The sequence below is a fragment of the Danio rerio genome, chromosome 5, assembly GCF_049306965.1.
Source record: "Danio rerio strain Tuebingen ecotype United States chromosome 5, GRCz12tu, whole genome shotgun sequence".
NCBI classification, from domain to species: Eukaryota; Metazoa; Chordata; class Actinopteri; order Cypriniformes; family Danionidae; genus Danio; species Danio rerio.
Genome location: NC_133180.1, coordinates 22,652,470 through 22,673,311, shown reverse-complemented (window position 1 = coordinate 22,673,311; position 20,842 = coordinate 22,652,470). Strand labels below are relative to the sequence as shown.

Here is a 20,842-nt window from a genome sequence, read left to right as displayed (position 1 = left end):
ATATATATATATATATATATATAGCAGTTCTTTGCACAACGCCAAATATATACCACAAAATGTTTTGCTCAGTAAATGCAGATATTCTGATTTACTCAGAAGTTCACTTTGTCTGCTACTGTATTTGTAATGCAGAGCACTCAGGTTTGAGTCTGTGAATCACTGTTCCAACAGAAGGTTGGAGGTAAAAAGAAAAAACTACTTTGTCGCAGTGCTCTTTTGTCTTATGTTTGCTTTATTGATTGGGTTTAGGGAAGGGTTTAGGTCAGTAGTTCGCTAGGTGATCCGTATAACATTCCCCATCTTTTCATGGAGGTGTACTAGAGGAACATTCATTTGAAATGTACAAGAAACACTCGAAGTAACATATTTCAGATTTTCAAAAATAATGTAGACAGCACCCTCTAGTGGATTTGTCATCTGAAACACACAAGGAAACTTTCCTGCAGCAACATATTTTATGCTTTGCAAAATGTAGGCCGAGGCAGGTGCATATTTCCAATGAGCCTGTGCTGGAAGTTTATCTGATGACAATGCAGCCAGTATAAAACATGCCACACTGTAGCCATTGTTTATATATTGTGTTGTGTTGTGTTGTGTTTTTTTTCTGGAAGATGGTGCCTGCAATCTCAGATACATCATGCACATTGTTAAAAGCCCAGGTGATGATAGAATGTAAGGCAATGAGTAGATTAACATGTTTCTTGTCCATGACATGACATGAATTTAGTGATCAAAATTTGTTGGAAGAGAACTTTTAATAGAATCACACAAATATGATTTACTGTTTGTGGTAATATTAGTTTATTAGTATATTGTGCTATTGTCTTAACCCATTTTCTCTCGCATAAATGCACCTTATCACTAGCATGCAAGCAATAAATAAAAAAGGTGTATGTTGTTTAAGTAGTCTTTTGAACCTACGTGCCAGTGTGCATTTTGAGGTGATCCTTCCTCACAGTCACGCAGTCTGTTGCTCCTGCCGGCAAACCTCTGTGCGTGTGGTGCACAATCTGCGCATGCAAGCTGAGTAGCTTAATGCAGATCAATGCTGCGCTCTGCTTATTGAAGTTAAGCCCGTTTCGTCACGCTGTGTGATCGCGATTCAGTGCATAACAGCTTACAGTTTATTTTGCGCTTGGTGCTTTTAGCTGTCAGAAGAAAAATTATAATAAAAAATGATCGCTTTCAACGTTGTGGATTTAGGTATACAGCGTTCTTAACATTTCAGACATTTATATTTTACATATCATTATTTGGTTGAATAATACCCCAACAAGGGTATTAGAACATTAACAGCTTTTGCTACCTCAAAGGATTAATTAGTTAGTGCTAATTTTGGTTTGCCATTGGAATTCGTCAATTGGTGAAGTTTTGTTCTTTGCCCTATGGTTTGGGACTTGTGAAGCTGTGCATCGATGGGTTTGCTCTTCACTGTTCATACTTTCTCGGCAGTGAAATTTAAACCACACTAAACTGAACTAAACTAAACTTCAACTCTGAAAACTGAACTGACACTGTTTACAATTTACTAGAACTTCTATGTTCAGCTGCTTTTACACAATCTACATTGTAGATTGTAAAAATAAAGATCAATTAAATTGAATTGAATAAAATGTTTAATATATAAATGTTTAAGCACAGTGAAATTAAAACTGGGAAAAGATACTGGGAAATGAAGCATAAAATTCAGCTCTACTTATTGGCACCTTAGTTTCCGCTGCTGTATGATCTGCGTTAGATATTGTGACAATGTTCTGCTGCGACTGTGTTCTTTACTTGGTTCCTTGTCTGTAAATCACTTGCAAAACTTTCCAATCTGATCAGCACTTTTAAGGGAATGCACTAATTGGCTAATTTGAGTAAATTTGGTCCAAATCAGCATAATCTATAACAGACAGAATCAGCATGAAATGTTTCCCATAACATACATCAACACAATAGAAACAAATGTTAACAGTAAAATTAAACATCTACAGAGTAAAATATAGCATTGCTCAGAAAATATGTTCTCATGAGAGTCAGATGAAGAAAATATTGAAGTCATGTTGTGAGTGCAAATGTGAGTGCAGGTTGTGACTTTGCTAAAAACCATCTCAGATATGTGAGATATCTTCAGTAAAGATTTATTAAATCGATTAAAATAGACTAAAAATATCTTTGCAGTGTTTAAAAAGGTTTTAGTTTTTATGGAATTCTGAACTATCACACCTATGGACCCTTTTCACTAGACTTATTACCCATTTAACGCTCATCATAATCTTAAAATCCTTCAAAATTTTTAATATTTGAGTAAAAAAAAATGTATAAAGATTTATATGCATTGATGCATGTATTATATTATTTTTTGTCAAATTACAAAAAAACGGATTACCGCATAGGTGATGTGTTTCCAATGCATAGGCTGTAAAAAATGTGGACGTAGTATCCACCCATAGGTTTCTGAAAAGTGCAAATGAAGCTACAAGTGGGTGTGGCCAATCCGACCCATTTTGCTTGTGTCATCGCTCCAACTGGGGGTAACCAAATAAGGGCAAAGAGGTGGAGCGTGAGTGGAGCAACAGAGGCCTGCTATCATTTTGCTTAGACAGGCTTTTCTATGGGAGAAATGCTAAATTCCTCACTACCTGCAACTCGTTTGTGTTGTGACCCCCATGCTCTTGGTTGTACACTATATCAATAAAGCGTTTAGTCTTTTAAAAACACTGCTGTAATACATTGAGCCGCTACGTTTAAGATGACTGTTCTATAGCCTACAGCTAATCAATCTGTCAGATTCTGGAATGCTTTACAGGCCTAAAGAAAAATACATATGAGAAATGATCTTAAGTAAAGCAAACACATTTATAGAGATGGTATAAGTATATAATTTTCACTCATTTGGGAAACGGAGGCCACGTGAATGGTTTGTGAGCACAATTAAGTGCACACAGCATGCCATAGTATCTGATAACTGTAAGACATAATTCCAAAAAGCAACTGACTGTGTAAAGCCACATAAAACAAAACAAAAACATGTTGTATATGCTGAGTTCAGCGGCTAATCAGCCAGAATCAACTGAGGTGACGTGACTTCGAGCAGCGAGACCTTGCTGTCACTCATGTGGCCACGGCCTTAATTATGCAGACTTAATAAAACCTAATATAAATGAAATAGATGAGTTATAAAAATATTCACCCCCTCACAGTTGTCATGAAGAGTAATATTAGCTATATGAGCCAAATTTTTCTTTGTACCAGGCTGTAAACAACTTTTTTTCTGCTGTAAAGTTGGCCATTTTAACAGTGGGCTCAATAGAAATTTGCTCGATTTTGGAGCCAGGACTAGCGGGATTTTGATGAATTGCAGTTTCAGTTACTTCTGTATTTGCTTCATGAAGGGAGAGCAGGAGGTTGCCGCTTGTTCTAATGGAGGGTCTATAGGGCTGAGAGTTTTAAATTTGATGTTATTTTCTCCTCTGGCTTCTGTTATCAGTCTCACACTATCTTTTTTTTCCTTTTTCTGAAAGTCTTGATAACACCATTGTTGCATTTCTTTTCTTATTTTAGCAAATGAGATTGTAAAAATAAAAAAAATTGCTGTACTCTTCCATTCACTGTGCTTTACATTTACCCTACTATAACGACTTCTGTTGCAGAGAAACCCTGAATATGAAAAGGGTCCATTTTCAACTGGAATAACAATAAGAACTTCAAAAGCACCAAATCAGCGTATTATAATGAAATTTAAAGGCTCATGTGACACTAAACTCTTAAATGATGACTGCTGAAAATTCCTCTATGACATCCCATAAATGATTAATGCTAAAAAGTACTAAAAATAAAAAACAGTATGTGACTCTGGAGCACATCTTGTCTAAAATCTTATGTTGCATGGGTTTATTTTTGGAAATAGCCAAAAATACATTGTGTGGGTCAGAATTATAGATTTTTTCTTGATGCCAAAAATCAAATGAATATTAAGTGATGTTTATATGAAGATATTTTGCACATTTCCAACTGTAAATGTATTTTGGACTATTAATATGTATTGCTAAGCACTTCATTTAGACATTTTAAAGATGATTTTCTTAATATTAGAATTTTTTTGAACACTCATATTCGAATAGTCTCAGCAAAATATCGTCCTGTCATATCAAAGCAAGCATCAACGGCAAGTTATTCAGCTTTCAGATTATGTATGAATCTCAATCTTATAACTGATTTTGTGGCCCAAGTTCACATATTGTCAATTTACTGTGGTAAATGTAGCTTTAAGCACACAACATTTTTAGTTTAAATCTGTGTTTATGTTTCAGGGGTATCTTCGCCAGTGTAAAAAGCGAAGAGACATGTTCAACGACGATCAGCTGAAAGTGATCTTCGGAAATATAGAAGACATTTACAGATTCCAGCTAAGCTTTGTCAGAGACCTGGAGAAACAGTTCAACACAGAAGAACCTCATCTCAGTGAGATCGGACCCTGCTTTCTGGAACACGTCTGTATTTAAACACAAGACGAATCACACATTAAATCACTCTGTAGATATGTTGAGGAACTAATTGTTCCATCTCCTATGTTTTTTACGTGCAGCAAGATGGATTCTGGATCTACTCTGAATACTGTAACAATCACGTTGACGCCTGCATGGAGCTCACACGTCTGATGCGAGACGCACGATACCAGCACTTCTTTGAAGCGTGTCGATTGGTTCAGCAGATGATCGACATCGCCATCGACGGCTACTTGCTCACACCGGTTCAGAAAATCTGCAAATACCCTCTACAGCTGGCAGAGTTACTGAAATACACGGTACAAGAACACAGGTACGCTAACTCCTGGTGCTCCCACAAAATATATGACTGCGTAAACGATGAATTTTCAGCTGACATATCTGCTTTCCACTTATCATTTTGACAGGCCTCGTATTTTTTTCGCTCTTCTTCTTGGCTCATTCTTTTCCCTTTCTCTCCCAGTGATTATCGGTACGTGGCTGCTGCGCTAGCTGTAATGAGAAATGTCACTCAGCAAATCAACGAACGCAAACGAAGGCTTGAGAACATCGACAAAATTGCCCAATGGCAGGCCTCTGTGCTGGACTGGGAGGTGGGTGGCTGAAGCTTTTCATGCAAAGTTTATTAGTTGGGTGGAAAAGAGAGCAATGGAGTGGTCGAAGCTGAAAGATTGGTTATTATTATGAAAATTGAGCTGTACTGCATTCCCTAATGGTCAGTCGATTGGAATAATTACAGTTTTTGTCTTTGAAAGAAGTGTCTTGTTAAGAGGACTGATGGTCCTTTATTATTCATTATTGGGATGAGCCTTCAAAGACATTTAAAATCTTGATCATTAAAATACTTTGATTAGTAGTGTACTTATTCATTCATTCATTTTCTTTTCGGATTAGTCCCTTTAATCATCAGGGGTCACCACAGCGGAATGAACCACTAACTTAAAAAGCATTTTATGCAGTGGATGCCCTTTCAGCTGCAAGTACTGGGGAGCATCCATACACTCTCATTCACACACATACACTATGGATAATTTAGCTTATTCAATTCACCTATAGTGCAGGTCTTTGGACTGTGGGGGAAACCGGAGCACCCGGAGGAAACCCACACGAACACGAGGGGAACATGCAAACTCCACACAGAAATGCCAACTGACCCACCCAGGGCTCGAACCAGCAATCTTCTTGCAGTGAGACGACAGTGCTAACCACTGAGCCACTGTGTTGCCCAGTAGTATGCTTGATATTTGCTAATTCTAATGTTAATTTCCTTGTACAAAATTAGATTATTTTATAATTTTTATTCTCCTGCTCTCCCTCTTTTTCTGTACATAAGTGCTGTACCTATGTATCTCGATTGAGAATGGAGCTTGCAAACAAGCTGGTAGATTCTTTACCAAAATTTAAGGAAATATGGGGTTTTATTCATACATTCATTTTCTTGTCGGCTTAGTCTCTTTATTAATCCAGGGTCGCCACAGAATGAACCGGCAACTTATCCAGCAAGTTTTTACGCAGCGGATGCCCTTTCAGCCGCAACCCATCTCTGGGAAAAATATGGGGTTTTAATGAAATTTTATGAATGCTAAATAATGATGATGAGATTTTTTGTTTTTGAAAATCTTAATATTTAAGTATTATTTAAATAATAATTTCTATCTCTCTCTCTCTCTCTCTCTCTGTATATATATATATATATATATATATATATATATATATATATATATATATATATATATATATATATATATATATATATATATATATATATATCAGCAATATCACATGAGTAGTGGTGCGATGGGGCTGTATATAGGCACTGGTGGAAGGCGTGCATCAGTGTTCCACCAGTGACAGTATACAGCCACATCGCACTGCTACTCGTGTGATGTTGCATTTATACAACAGTTCGACAGCATAATCGTCTACATAAAATAGAAAATCAAACATGTACAGTCTAAAAATCCTTTTGTATAAGGAACTACTTTCTTCCGCCATTCATTCACATCTGCAGCTGACGTCTGAACAGCAGAAACCATTGCTACTTCACAAACATCACTTTAGAGCTAGTATTTGAATATTTCTCTAGCATAATGTCTAAAGTGATGACAGAACACGTGATTTTGCTGACATTTTAAGATTATAAGGCTAAATCACAATAATTAACCATGAAAAAGCCAAAGCAGCGCAAACACTACCAGATTTCTGTTGTGTTTGTAATAAGGAAAAAGGCTAAAAACACATGTGGGCATTGGTTACTTTTACTAAACTAGTCTGCAGGAACGAAAACAGGAGACTCATTAGAAACAGATGGCCAACCAAAAAGTAACTTATAGTTATACAATAAGTGGCTAACACAAAATACATACATTTCTAATATGTGATTCCCATCTCACACTCAACACGCCACAATTACTATGGTGTAAATACAAAATAAAAAAATTTTTTTTTTTTGTTTGTTCAAACTGCTTATTTAAAATAAGCTGAAACAGCACAATTCTTGAGATTTCATTGGGACAACTTAATTTTTAATGTTCAATCCACATACAATTGTTAAAAGTGCTAAGTTAACTTAATCAATTTGTGTTGGGTCAACAGGAATGAATTGTGTGGAACCCTGCATTTTTTACAGTGCAGCACTGCAACATACAAAAAAAGATCGACTTAGAATGTCTTTCCCCAATTTTATAATGATTTGATCAGCTGTAGTTTGAAAATACGCTGATCTGTTTTCCTCTAAGGGCTTATTATACAGTCTCGTCACCATCTTGTGGGTGGACAATGCAGGCTGATGGTTGCCGATGCGCTGTATCTCAGATATTATAAATATTTAAAATAGGAACTTTCCTCATAAATAAAATGCATAGTTGCAAACAAAGTTTTACAAACAAAACAAACATTTCTTGAGTAAAAAAGCCTCAAAAGTACATTATGTTGTCCAACAGCTGCAGAATTTATCAAACTGTAGTGAGTTTATTATTGTGCTGTCACTCTATGTGGGCGGAGCAATACAGAAGGGTGAGGAGGCTGTAGGAGTGCTGATAATCAGATCTGAGAATCAGACAGAACTGTTGTATAAATATACATGTATACAAGTAAAATATATTTACACAAGCAACTTAATTTTATAAAAATTACACTAATAATAATAATTTTATTTTGGCATTCATGTACATTTAACTTAGAAATAGCATCCTTTCAATTTGACTTCAACCCATCTTATGGCAAAGTTTTGATGCATATTAATGACATGCAAGCTTTCAGCATAGATGCCTTATGTGGTCCAAGAGCTGCATACTGACCCAAGAACTTCTAGGAGTCTCACTGGTGTCAAATGTAGTGATTAATTTGTTATTGTGTGCAGGGTGAGGATATTCTGGACAGGAGCTCAGAGCTTGTGTACACCGGGGAGATGTCCTGGATTTATCAACCATATGGACGCAGCCAAACCAGAATCTTCTTCCTATTCGATCATCAGATGGTCCTCTGTAAGAAGGTGAGAGACCACCGACTGAGTTCAATTTACTTTATCTGGGACATATGGGTCTGGAAACAAAGTGTAGAGAACAGCCATGTTTACTGATTTTTTTGCCAACTCAAATCATGCCATTAAAAAGTATGTTGAGACAAGATAGACGCGTCCTCTTCCAGGCTGTTTCATAAAACGTCCTGTCGATTGGAATTTTCCTAATTAGTCAAATTGCCTTAATACTGGAAATGGGCATTTTCCATGTCTTTGCTGTATTATTATTATAGCGTCTTCACATTTTGTAAAGCTCAATGTTTTGCCACAATTCACCAGTCTCTAGTCTTGTCTCCAGTTCTTGGTATAATTCATTGTGATGAATCACTGAGTGATTTTTGTGTAGTATTTTTCATCATATTTATGGCCCTATGAATCTGGAGGTTCATAGTTACTCGTGTGTACTAAAAAACTAAGATATACTTAAAGGCATAGTACACCGCAAAAATAAAAAATCTGTCACCATTTACTCATCAATGTCAATGAATGTTTTTTTTTTCGAGCCATTGACTTCTATAGACGTGTATGTCCAATAGCGCCAACCTGATTTCACCAAGCAAGACATATTCCTGGATTAACATCTGTGTTAAGCCTATAACAACATTCCAATCAGCCAATCAGAATTAAGGGATAGGTTTACTGTTAAAGTTTAGGTTGAGTTTACCGTTAAGGTTAACTCTTAAGTTTAGGCTTACGGTTAGGTTTATGCATGTAGACATGAGTGTTATCCAACTATTATTCCCCTCTGATTTTGAGAATAATTTACAGTTATGGTTTGGTTTAGGGGTAGGGAATAGCTATGGAATATATTTTCCAAAAAAAAATTATGTTCCAGGATCAACATGGATGTCAATCCAGGTACTTGGCAAAATCATGTCGTCCATGTCAATGGCTGCAGGTTTCTACATTCTTCTGAATATAAAAGTTCAGAACCACTTGAGTGTGAGGAAATGGTGAGAAAATTTTTTATTTTTAGATGAACAATCCCAGCGGACATATTGATGTTTAAACCGTACGAAAAAACACTTCAAAAAGGCAAATCCAATTGATGTCCAAATTTTCTGGTCCATTTGACATCTACACATTGATGCTCTTTTGACCACCAAAACAATTTGACCACCAATGACACTAAACTTGTGCCATTTTATACACCCGGCACAATAATGCACAAGACATGTTTGGCATCATTTGTTGCTATTTTCAGACCAGCACAACCCTAATTTTCACGTTTTGCACCATGCTGATAAAATATCAAATACATTTGCACTACTTTGTTGACTCATGGGTGTGCTGGTCTAAAATAGAGGGGTGTTAAGATATATTGTTGGCGCTTTGCTATTTTGAAGAACTGAAAAAGACAGCCCCATTGACCATCTAAAAACTGGTCTAAAGTCCAGCGCAGAGACACTTTAGTTATGCAACAATGTGGGTTCAAATGCTGTACAGCAATACAAGTATCTTAACATACAGTATGAAAAAAGGATTAAAATGTTACAAAAATTATAATTTTCTACATACAAATAAAAACCACTGCCTTCATGCCTTCACTGCAAAAAATGCTTTTCTTACTTAGAATTTTTGTCTTGTTTCTAGTCCAATTATCTAAAAATTCTTATATCAAGAAGCCTTTTCTAGGCAAGCAAAACATATTGTCTTGTTTTCAGAAATAATATGCCAATATTAAATGAGTTTTCCCTTAAAACAAGCTAAATAATCTGCCAATGGGGTAAGCAAAATTATCTTGTTTTTCCTTTTGACGTAAGATTATTTTGCTTACCCCATTGGCAGATTATTTAACTTGTTTTAAGGAAAAACTCACTTAATTTTGGCATGTTATATCTCTTAAAACAAGAAAGTACATTTTGGTTGTCTAGAAAATTCAGCTTGATTTAAGAGTTTTTAGATATTTGGACTAAAAACAAGACAAATAAATCGCATTTTTTGCAGTGTTCTTCATGCATCCATGGCTTTTTTCAGTTAACTCGTGACAATTTGCATTTGTATATTATTATTAGCAGTACTGTTTATTTTATCCATGTTTAAATTTGTTTCAATAAAAACAAGTTTAGATTTGTCCACCTGTCAGGTTTGGATAGTATGCATCACCATATGTGGCATAAGAATAGGGTGTGTGTGTTTGGATATAAATAAGTTTTTTTTTTTACACACTTCATTATTATTGTTCATTTATTTGTTTGCTGGAAATTAGAACAGAATTTAGAAACAGTTTTGTAACAAATCTTTGTGCTTAACAAACTTAAAAATTAAATATGTAGGCTAATGAATGTCCTCAGTAGAGTGCGTAAAACATTGTTTTCTTATCCATAAATGTAAAGGAGTAAATTAAAGAGTAATAGTAAAGTTAGGAGAAAGTAAAGAGGTCGAATGTAGGAGACTCGTTCTTCAGTCCTCGTGCTGCAAATGGTCTGTTTAACTGTTTTCTCGCTAGTGAGGCACTTAGTTTTTCCACTAACAAAGTCTGCCATGTAAATAGCAAATGCGCCATGGCGCGACACAACTGACACTTAAAGTGAATGGGAGATGAGACTCTGATACGTTGGTCTGATTGATTAATGCAGGTTATGCTCAAAACACACCCATATTTCTTTAAAAGAATAAGGACAACCCTGTTAGACCATGTGCCAAAGTGCAGAGTGTATTTTTTCTGTCCTTAAAATAGCAAAAGTAGATTCGGACATGCCCTTAATTCTTTTGCGCCATGGCTTTAGTCTTTGCGCCTAGATCATTGAAATAGAGCCTCTTATTTTAATATATAACGTTTTATTCATCTAAAAACTTTAATTCCAAATTTACACTGAATTTTGTATCCCTACAATGCATGTACTGTAAAATACCTTGATGTCAAAACAGTGACAACAAAAACAAAATTAGGTGGCAATTTTATGTTGTTTGGAGTCAAAAATTTATTAAATGAATTCAAAACCGTAATGTTCTGAAATAAGTTACATTTTAAAATGATTATGATTATTTTTTTAAATAATTTTTGATGTCTCCTTTGACTTGTTTTTTGTATCATTTTAACATTTAGGTACCTGTTGGGATCCCTGTAAAAATATTGGGCTATGTAATATGTAACACTGTGCCGTGTTTTCTGCATGCATAGATAGATTTCAGCCTTTGAGGAAAGTTAGCAGGCAGCTGATGTTGTCCTTATCACATTGCACTCTGTATCTTTCACTTAGAAAGCAAAGATGCAGAACCAAACCAGACAGGCACAGAGAGGCAAATAACTGATTAAATTATGGTAGTGTAGTGCAACTGAGGGTTTGTGATTTGTATTCTAGCTGGAGGTAAGAAGCCGTTTGTGCTTCACTGTCCTCTAAACACCCTCAAGATCAAACCACGCAGCCCATTTTTAGCCTCTACACAAAGGTGCAAAAACAGCCCGCTTAAGCACCATCTGACAGTTCAGCAACATAAAAAAAGACAAAGACAACCAGTTCAGTATTGTAAAAAAAAAAAAAAAACACAAAGACAACCAGACTCAAATCCCTCAAACTATTAGTTTAGCAACTAATCAGTCAGATCAACACTTGTAGAGCATGCACACACCCAATTAGCAGCTTCACTATTTATATTCAGTTGTTCATTGGTTACAAAGTATTTCAACAGACATGCTGTCTCATGATGTATGTGTGTTATTTATGTATTTAGAAAGTAACATTTATGTAAGTATAACATCTAAATGTACAGAAATAAATATTGTAGTTTTATATGGCAATTTTTAATATACAAATATTCAAATGTTTTGGAATGGTAATTTTTTACTTATAGAGTATTCAGCATAATTGAGTACACCCCATGTTGAAAATGAAAATTTGTATCAGTTTCTTAGTGAATATAAGCAATGTATTTTTGTATATTTAAACATAAATAACCATTATTTAATCAGGATTATCTGATAAAAAAAAAGTTCAAAAGAACCAAATATTTGTTCAAAATAGACAGTGTATGTATGTATATATATACACACAATAATTTTTTGTTTATTCTTCAAAACCCTATTTTGAGGTAGTGTAAAATGTTATTATATCATCTAAATCATATTAAACAAAAGTGCTTCAGGGGCAGTTAATGTGTCTGTGCTCTTTGGGTAAGGGATTCATAAAGACAAACAATGAAATCATAAGTCTAAGGCATCTGAAAACCAAGTGTAAAAATGAAAAAAACCTTTATTAGCTTGGCCATAAACAACACCTCTGCGTTTAAGCATTATTTGCCTTCATCGGGGTAATGAGGTGCTGTTTTAAAGAATAGTCATGTTAATAAAGGCTTTAACATTTTTTCACTTACTTTTCGAGTGCAAAGAACTTATGATATTGTTGTTATTATATCTGTCACAATCATCAGTGATCCAGGCTTGTAGATCGCTGGGAATCATTCCCTTTCACTCACGATGACAAATCTGTCACAATATGGACTACAAATCCTGTCATCACCACACACCCACACCTGTTCCGGTTTTCCACTGACTTTGAAAGCAGCACAGACACACACTTGCTTAGTCTTGTTTATCTGTGAGCATTATGGTGCGTTTTTCCTTGTTTAGCCGCGCTGTGTTTTTACAATTTGCTTTGTCTGTTTGTTTTGATACATTGCTGCATTTACCGACTATTTGCTTTTTCTTTGACCCTGTTGTTCAGCGTCCTTCACATTACATGATCATATTTGTATATTTTTTAATATTATATCACTAGTGTGTATCACCTGCATCTTTTGGATCATGACTGATACTTTCCTTGTACTTTATTTCACAAGATATGTGCTTAACGTGTACTTGCCTAAGAAAGTACTGGTTTATATAAGGTAACTACAAGGGGTAAAGGATCAGGGGTAGATTTAGGGATAAAAACTAGTTTTCACCCAGTTTATAGTGACTATTATACTACATATTATAACATGTAAAACAGGACTGGGAAATAAAGTGCTACCATTGAATTCAATGAAACTTGTTGTTGGTGGAAAAGAAAGGAGGTGAAATATAAAAGTGATATATTACAGGTTTAGTGCTTTGAGAGAATAATCAATCAGTCAGTTTCATTCTCTTAGTAATTTGTCTGGGATACCAACTACAGACATACTAATAAGGCCTCTCCACCTCTCCACAGGATCTCATTCGCAGAGATATTCTCTACTATAAGGGGCGGATTGATTTGGATCGATACGAGGTCATTGATGCAATCGATGGCCGAGATGATGATTTTAACGTTAGTGTGAAGAACGCCTTCAAACTGGCCAACCGAGACACAGACGAGATCCATCTGTTCCTGCCCAAAAAGCTGGAGGAGAAAATCCGTTGGCTTCGGGCATTTCAAGAGGAAAGAAAGATGGTCCAGGAAGACGAAAAAATTGGTGAGAAATATCACAGCACAGTTCAGTCGTCATTCATCTTTGTGTAGTTTTTATTTTGTATGTGATTTATTTTTTTGGTCACACTTTACAATAAGGTTTCATTAGTTAATGTATTTACTAACAATGACTATTAATGAACAATACTTGAACAGCATTTACTAATCATAGTTCTGCATTTACTAATGCATTATTAAAATTTGAATTTATGCCTGTTAACATTAGTTAATGCACTGTGAGTTTAACATGAACTAATAATAAACAACTGTTTTCTATTTACTAGTGTTGACTACAATCTGTAATAAATGTATTGTTCATTGTTTTTTCATGTTAGTAAAAGCATTAACTAACAGTAACTAATACAACCTTATTGTAAACTGTTACCATTTATTTTGATGTATGTTGAAGAACATTTGGACCACTATTTGTATGCAGTGAACATACAATTTCATTCACCACTGAGCTAAATTTGTTCTGTTATTCACACCAAACTTTTTTTTAGGATTTGAAATCTCTCAGTATCAGAAAAGGCAAGCCGCACTGACCGTTAGGAGAGCTACCAAACAGAAAGGTATGAAATACTGAAGTGTTTGATGCTGATTGGTTGTTTCATTTTTAAAATTTTTTTTTGGTTATAGTGTTGCTATTAGGGCTGTGTAATGTCGACAAAAATCACCAACTAAAGCTGCAGTTACACTAGAGTTTGAGCTTGCTAAATTCTATCATACGGTGCTGCGAAATGGTGCGGGATTAAACAAGATGATTAGATGTTAAAAAGTGAGCGATTGCTCCATATTCTAAATTTTCATACAGAGAGGTCATGTTTCGATCCTCGATTTGTCTCACGGAATTGTTTGATGCTCCAAAGGGTCACCGAGTTCACCAAACTTGAACTTTGTAAAGCAACGACATGCAAAACTTTTTGTTTAAGCTTGCATTTCTGGTCTGCCGCATTCGCATGTGTATGAATGGAAGTCTATGGGGTGAAAATTATAGTGTAACCAAGGCTTTAATGTACAAACCAAGACAAACTAAAACAAAGTAAAACAAACCAGGAACACACGGACATCATGGGAGCAACTTAAATAACAGACAATGAGTGGGGCACACAAACTGAAATATATAGTCCTGGTGATCATTGGGAATGAGCTGCAGCTGTGAATGTGTGTGCGTGAGATAGAGTGTCTGGATGACGGTCAGCTGGAGCAGGTGTTGATTGGTGCTATGAATTCATGGTAGTTTATGTGGGGTGTGTAGTTCATGTGAATTTTTTACCAATGATCTCTGGATGCTGGATCGGGACAGTGACAGTAGCGCTCATGCTACTCTGACGGTTGGGTTAAGGTAGGGGGAGGTGTAGGCGATCGTCAACTACGTAGCAGACCTGGTCAACTACATCATCAAGCTGCGGGCTGCATTGAGGACTGTCTCCATTTCTCTCTAAAGCACGAAATAACATTAAGAGAGGGTATAAATAAAATTTCTATAGAAACGCTCAGGTTCGCGCTCACTCCAAACTTGGAAGCAAATAGTCAGATTTTCATTGAAGATTACCAAAAACAAATTAAGTAAACATATGTAAACATACATATATGTATATAGTTCTCAACATAATTGAGTACACCCTATTTTGAAAATGAATATTTGTATTCATTTCTCAGTGAATATGGGTATTATATATTGGTGAATTTAAACAAAACAGATTTATTAAAGGGATATATTTGTTCAAGTAATGTTTTAGTCACTGGACATCTATAAAAAATTGAAAGATAATACATTAAAATTAAATAATTGCAAACTATACAATTTCAAAAAAGTTAAAACAAAAATATTTTTTTATTTCTCTTGAGTTTTGATCTTTACGTTTTTTATTTAATATTTTTCTCTGACATAAATTTTAGTGTTCTAGATTTTGAACCGTTATTTTCTTAGATAAGCTCCAGATTTGGCTTCAGTACTGACTAAACTAATGTATATACACAATATAATATTGTAAAGCTTTAGAAAATATTAATTTAAATTAGAGATTTTTGCGGGGTGTTCTTATATATGCTGAGCACTGTATAAACATATTTTAATTTCAAGGAGACTTTAACCACAGAGAAGATTTGAGATTAATGTTTGTGTATTGTGTGTGTGTGTTTTCAGGTGTGGGCCGGTCGGTTCCACCAGCATACCCACCTCCAGTGGACCCAATGAACCCCGGGCAGTACCTCCTTCCTGACGGCTACGGGCAGGCAGACGGATACGAGTACGAGCCCAAACGCAGCACATCCCCCTTCTGGCAGAACTTCAGTCGGTTAGCACCCTTTAAAAAATAGACCACACATCCACCAGGGGTCAGATATTCTGCCTCTGTATACTTGGAAAAGCACTATTCTATTTAAGATACAACTGCGGGACTTGAGGACCGACGCAACACACAAACTACAGGAGAGAGGACGGACCTTGCTTTACCGGGGTTTACCAGGCGTATTTCTTTTACTGGGGTTACGGGGACACCTCGCCGGGCCGGCTGCACTGAATTCTGCACACCACATCACCATATTCATCCAAAAAGAAGATCTCACACGTACTCAAAACACATTTTATCCCTCAGCGCTCTCTTTTTAGAGAGGTTTTAAATTCTGAAACCAGACGTAAAACATAAGATCACCTATGATTTCCTCTTCTTCTCTTCACAAATTGACTGAAAGTGAGTTTTCACCTTTTTAAGCACTAAATCACCGTAAAGACTCTTGCTCTCTAGCGCCGCCCTGGTGTTCCTCCGTGCACTGTGACTATTTGGGGCATTCTCTTTCACCCAGTCTCTCTTTTTCCTCTCTCGATCTCATACTCCACATGTTTTCCCAACAGTTTTCGCAAGCTGGTCAAAGCTGAAGATTTTTTGTTTGTTTCTCCTGGACAACTTCTCCTCGGATGGAACCTGCTGCACTTTTTTGTTGATTTTGCATGAGTTTCAGTTCATTGCAGGTCTTTTTTATTTGTGTAATTCTCTTTGTACGGGTCTCTAAGAACAGTGGATCACAATCTGCAAATTTGTCACGAGTTGTTTCTATGAATCTACTGGGATCTACATTCAGAGAACCCACAATCAATCAACCAATCAATCAATTAGTTTTAGTTTACCTTGAATAAACTACAGACCAGAGAAAGCCAAAGGAGGATCTGCACCTCTGTAGCGTGTTTACACCAGAGCCTGGTTTTTCCTGAGGTCTCGATTTTGGCTTGATCATTAATTCCTCTCTCCCATCACCAACCTGACACATGACCGGATCAGGGGGGGAGGGAAAAAAGAGTAATAATACCACCTCTCAATCATGTTTTCATTTTCTAGGAGATGATATTCAGACCAGGTCGACTGTAATCCTGCTGCTCAACCTCGTAATGACGTGCCAATTCATCTCTAACATGCCAAAATTGTCTGGTTGCCAAATTTTCCTCTAACAGGTGCATTGGCATGAGTGAATGCCAACCCCATGAGCTGGTACCCCGCCATGTGACTTCTCAGGCGAAAATTAAGTCAGTGAAATTTGGTTATCGCTGCTAGGATTAGCATGACATAGCATTTCAGTTCTCTTTGGATTTCATTTGGTTGTTTTTGGTTCTCTCTCTCTCTATATATACAGTATATATATACATATATATATATATTTATTTTTTCCCAAAATAAAGGGACTTGTGCAAAATTTAATTTATGGTATATTCGGGTTTTGTCTGATAACTTTCAAAGGATAGTATTTAGTCCAATCACAATATTTAAAGTATTGCTATAAAACATTATTTATTCTATTATAGTGTGATGTTCTTTTTTTTCCATCTTGATCCTCTTTATATATTTTACAGCTTCTTCTGGAGTGCTAAAGACCCTTTCAGGGCATAAAAAATGTAAGAGGACAGTATGGAAGAAACACGTCACACATGTGTACTAAGTGCCACATGAAACTATTATTATGTTACAAAGGAAAATATGAGTTTAATATTTTTGATCGGTGATCTGATTGAAATAAGAACATTATATCATTATTTCATAATAAACTTCATTATGGAGAAAACAGAGTTAAACTGAATACGTGCTTCTTTTGTTCCTCTTTGATTGTTTTTTTTTTCAGGTTTGCTAAACATAACTTGTTTTATTTTGAAATTTAAACTACAACTTTAACAAATAAGAATGTACACTACCTGACAAAAAGTCTTAAGGACTCCAAGTTTTAGGAATAACAAATAATAACTTGACTTCTAGTTCATCATTTGGTATCAGAAGGGGCATATGTTAAAGGCAAAGGCCTCTAGATTATGCTTATTTTACCAAAATTAAATATGATCATGCCTTGAGTTTTAATTATTTAATTAGGACAATAAAGTCTGACTTTGCTTAGACAAAAGTCTTGTCACTTAACAGAAATAATGTTAAGTATAGAAATTAATAGTCATGGTGCAGTGGAAAAAGAATGAATGTTGTCTATATGACTCCTATGAGGACTGCATCCATACATCTCTGCAATGACCTTTTAAACAAGTGAATGGCAAAGAAAGCGTTCTTGCAGGACTCCCAGAGTTCATCAAGATCATCAAAGTTCAATGCCTCCTCCATCTTACCCCAGACATGCTCAAAAATGTTTATGTCTGATGACTGGGATGGCCAATCCTGAAGCACCTTGACCTTCTTTGCTTTCAGGAACTTTGATGTGGAGGCTGAATTATAAGATGGAGCACTATCCAGCTGAAGAATTTGCCCTCTCCTTTGGTTTGTAAAGTAATGGGCAGCACAAATGTCTTGATACCTCAGGCTCTTGATGTTGCCATCCTCTCTGCAGATCTCTCGCACTCCCCATACTGAATGTAACCCCAAACCATGACTTTTCCTTCACCAAACTTGACTGAATCTGTGAGAATCTTGATTCTTGTGGGTTCCAATAAGTCTCTGCTGAATTTATGATGATTGGGATGCAGTTCAATGAATGATTCATCTGATAAACCTTCTGCCACTTCTGTTCAATTGATCAACTAGAAGTCAAGTTATTATTTGTTGCTCTTAGAAATGGGATCGGCAACAAGACTTTTGTCAGGTAGTGTATGTTCAGAATAATAGGATATATGCAGATATGCAAAAAGGCTTAATTTTTCAGTAACCTGGGTGAAACGCTTCTGGTGAACTGTATGCTGCTGCAAAATCAACGATCTTCACTGCCTGATTGTTATATGATATAAAGTGGGTTTCAGAATGTACAAGAAGCACTCCATTAAATTACATTTTCAGCGCCATGTCTTTAAAATATGAACATTTATTTTATTAAAGTATTTTCAATAGAGTTTCTGTGCTAGCCTGCTGATAAGCTCGTGCATTTAAATAGATATTTATCTCGTTTTACGCTTGAACAACTAAATGAATGCTGAATTCTATTTAACTGGTTATAATTTAATTACATTACAACATCAATGCTATAAAAGAAACTGTAAAAAAATTGAGTCACACTCACCGTTTATCAATGTGAAAAAACTATGGTTAACGTGCTGCAATTAAAGAAAACACATGCAATTACAAAAAGCCAGCAAATTGAGACAAGATCTTCATTCGTTTGATAGCACACGAGCTGCATTTTCACACAATGCAAACAAATTAATAAAACGTGCTGCATTTTTCACACCACAACCAATTTACGAAAGCGTTCTGCATTTTCTGCAAATAGCATGTAATGGAAATGTTGCAAGAGGACTCTAAAACATGACGGACCAGGCTATTTAGGTTATGGTTTTTGGGCTAATAAAATGCAAAAAAACAACAACAATGGAATCAGGATGTTAAAATAAACAAATAAAAAGGCCCGTTTCCCAGATCGTTTGAGAAGTGTGAGTGCTCTGAATGGAGCTCAGGCGCGGTTCACTTGGGCTTTGGCGCGGTCCACTTGGGCTTTGGCGCGGTACACTTGTGTGTAAGTGCAAAACGCGCTTTAGCTCGAAACTGAAAGCGAGACATGACTTTTAGGGACTGTTTCATATGGATTAATTAATTATTCTTACTGTTCAGTGAACGCAAACTGTCGCAGTTTATTAAAGACGCAAACCGCTCACTGCATGACAGATGCGCACCTTCAGCAAACCTCCTATTTCCTGCAGCACGAGTACTCTATGGTTGTTTATGAGCGTCAAAAGTGGCTGATCTGTTCAGCAAAATATTTGACTGTGTGTCACTGCATATCAAACGATTTAAATGTTATAATAACTAAAGAAATCTCCACTGTGCTGAATCGAAAGCACTTACTAAACAGCGTAGTATGGATGATGACGTAATCGTGCCCAGGCCTAAATGTAATGTGAGTGCAGGCCGTCGGGGGAGATGGGAGAGGGGACAAGTGTGCTTTGGCCCGGTTCAAGGCAATTGTACATAGTGTGAGTACACCCTAACTGTGCATATACCCTATAGAAAACTGAAGTAAAAAAAAAGTGCTTGATTTTTTTATTTGGTTTATATCATTTAAATCAAAACCACATTGTCACCTCTTCATTGATTATTATGTAAAGATCGTTAAGTTGATATTTTGTCAAGCATTTTGTTTATCCAATTGGTGGAAAACTAAAGCCAAATATCTAAACAATTTGTGTTCCAAATTTGAAGATGATATCACAAAAATTAAGGTTCTTTTGAGATTTTGTTTTGATGTTGTACCAAAAATTTCCACTGGGTGACACTCAAACACCCCTTTAGAAAAATTTATCTAGTCACAAATGGGGTATATGAACACAGACTTTTGATTTCAGTTAGCCCGTCCCAGGGCTTCCGGTTAATTGTCATCCCATACAAAATCGCTGTGTTCATCTGATTTCTTAAAAAAAAAAAAAAAAGATACTGATGGCTGAGATACAATACAAAGTGGGTATCAGACCAAACAATAAGAACTGCAATATATTATATTTTTTATACGTCATGTCTTTAAAATATGGAAATAATTTTACTCCAGTATGTTCAATGGAGTTTCTGTCAGTTAAATAGGCTTAAGCATCCATTTGGTTGTGTAAAGCATAAAAAGAGATGAAAGACCGTTTAAGTTACATTACAACATCGATGCTGTAAAAGAAACTGTATGAAATTGAAAATAGTCACATAAAGCTTTCACCGGAAGTTCCTTAACCTATAACAACAGTCAATTTGTAATATTGAACTTAAAGCAATGACCAATTTAAAATACCTTCCCAGGATGAAAAAAATACATATATTTCGAAAGGATTTATGAGAAGGAAAAGGGGCAATAAAACATGTAAGGTGTAAAATTTTGTGGAGTTTAAACTTGAACTGTATTTTATTTTACAATATTTAAGCTACTGTATTTATGATTAAATAAAAGCATTGATACAGTAGTGAACAGAAGAAACTTAGTAATACATAATATTACAAAGAAGTAATATACACTTGTAGCAAAGTACACATTTAATGAAATGTAATGATCAAAAGAAACAGTCA

General features: G+C 35.7%; 1 protein-coding gene across 4 annotated transcripts in view; it reads left to right on the top strand.

Annotated features, from left to right (window-relative positions):
* The window catches only part of arhgef9a (Cdc42 guanine nucleotide exchange factor (GEF) 9a), a 68,278-nt gene extending 50,836 nt beyond the window's left edge, over positions 1-17,442 (top strand). For all 4 annotated transcript variants that reach the window (XM_068221427.2, XM_068221428.2, XM_001923406.6 and 1 more), the window contains 7 exons: positions 4,299-4,478; positions 4,574-4,806; positions 4,957-5,086; positions 7,855-7,986; positions 13,143-13,386; positions 13,886-13,954; positions 15,532-17,442. In XM_068221427.2, coding sequence (XP_068077528.2) covers positions 4,299-4,478; positions 4,574-4,806; positions 4,957-5,086; positions 7,855-7,986; positions 13,143-13,386; positions 13,886-13,954; positions 15,532-15,704 — 1,161 coding nt within the window. In that variant the 3' untranslated portion in view covers positions 15,705-17,442. The remainder of the gene's footprint in view (positions 1-4,298; positions 4,479-4,573; positions 4,807-4,956; positions 5,087-7,854; positions 7,987-13,142; positions 13,387-13,885; positions 13,955-15,531) is intronic.
* Positions 17,443-20,842: the final 3,400 nt, after the last annotated feature.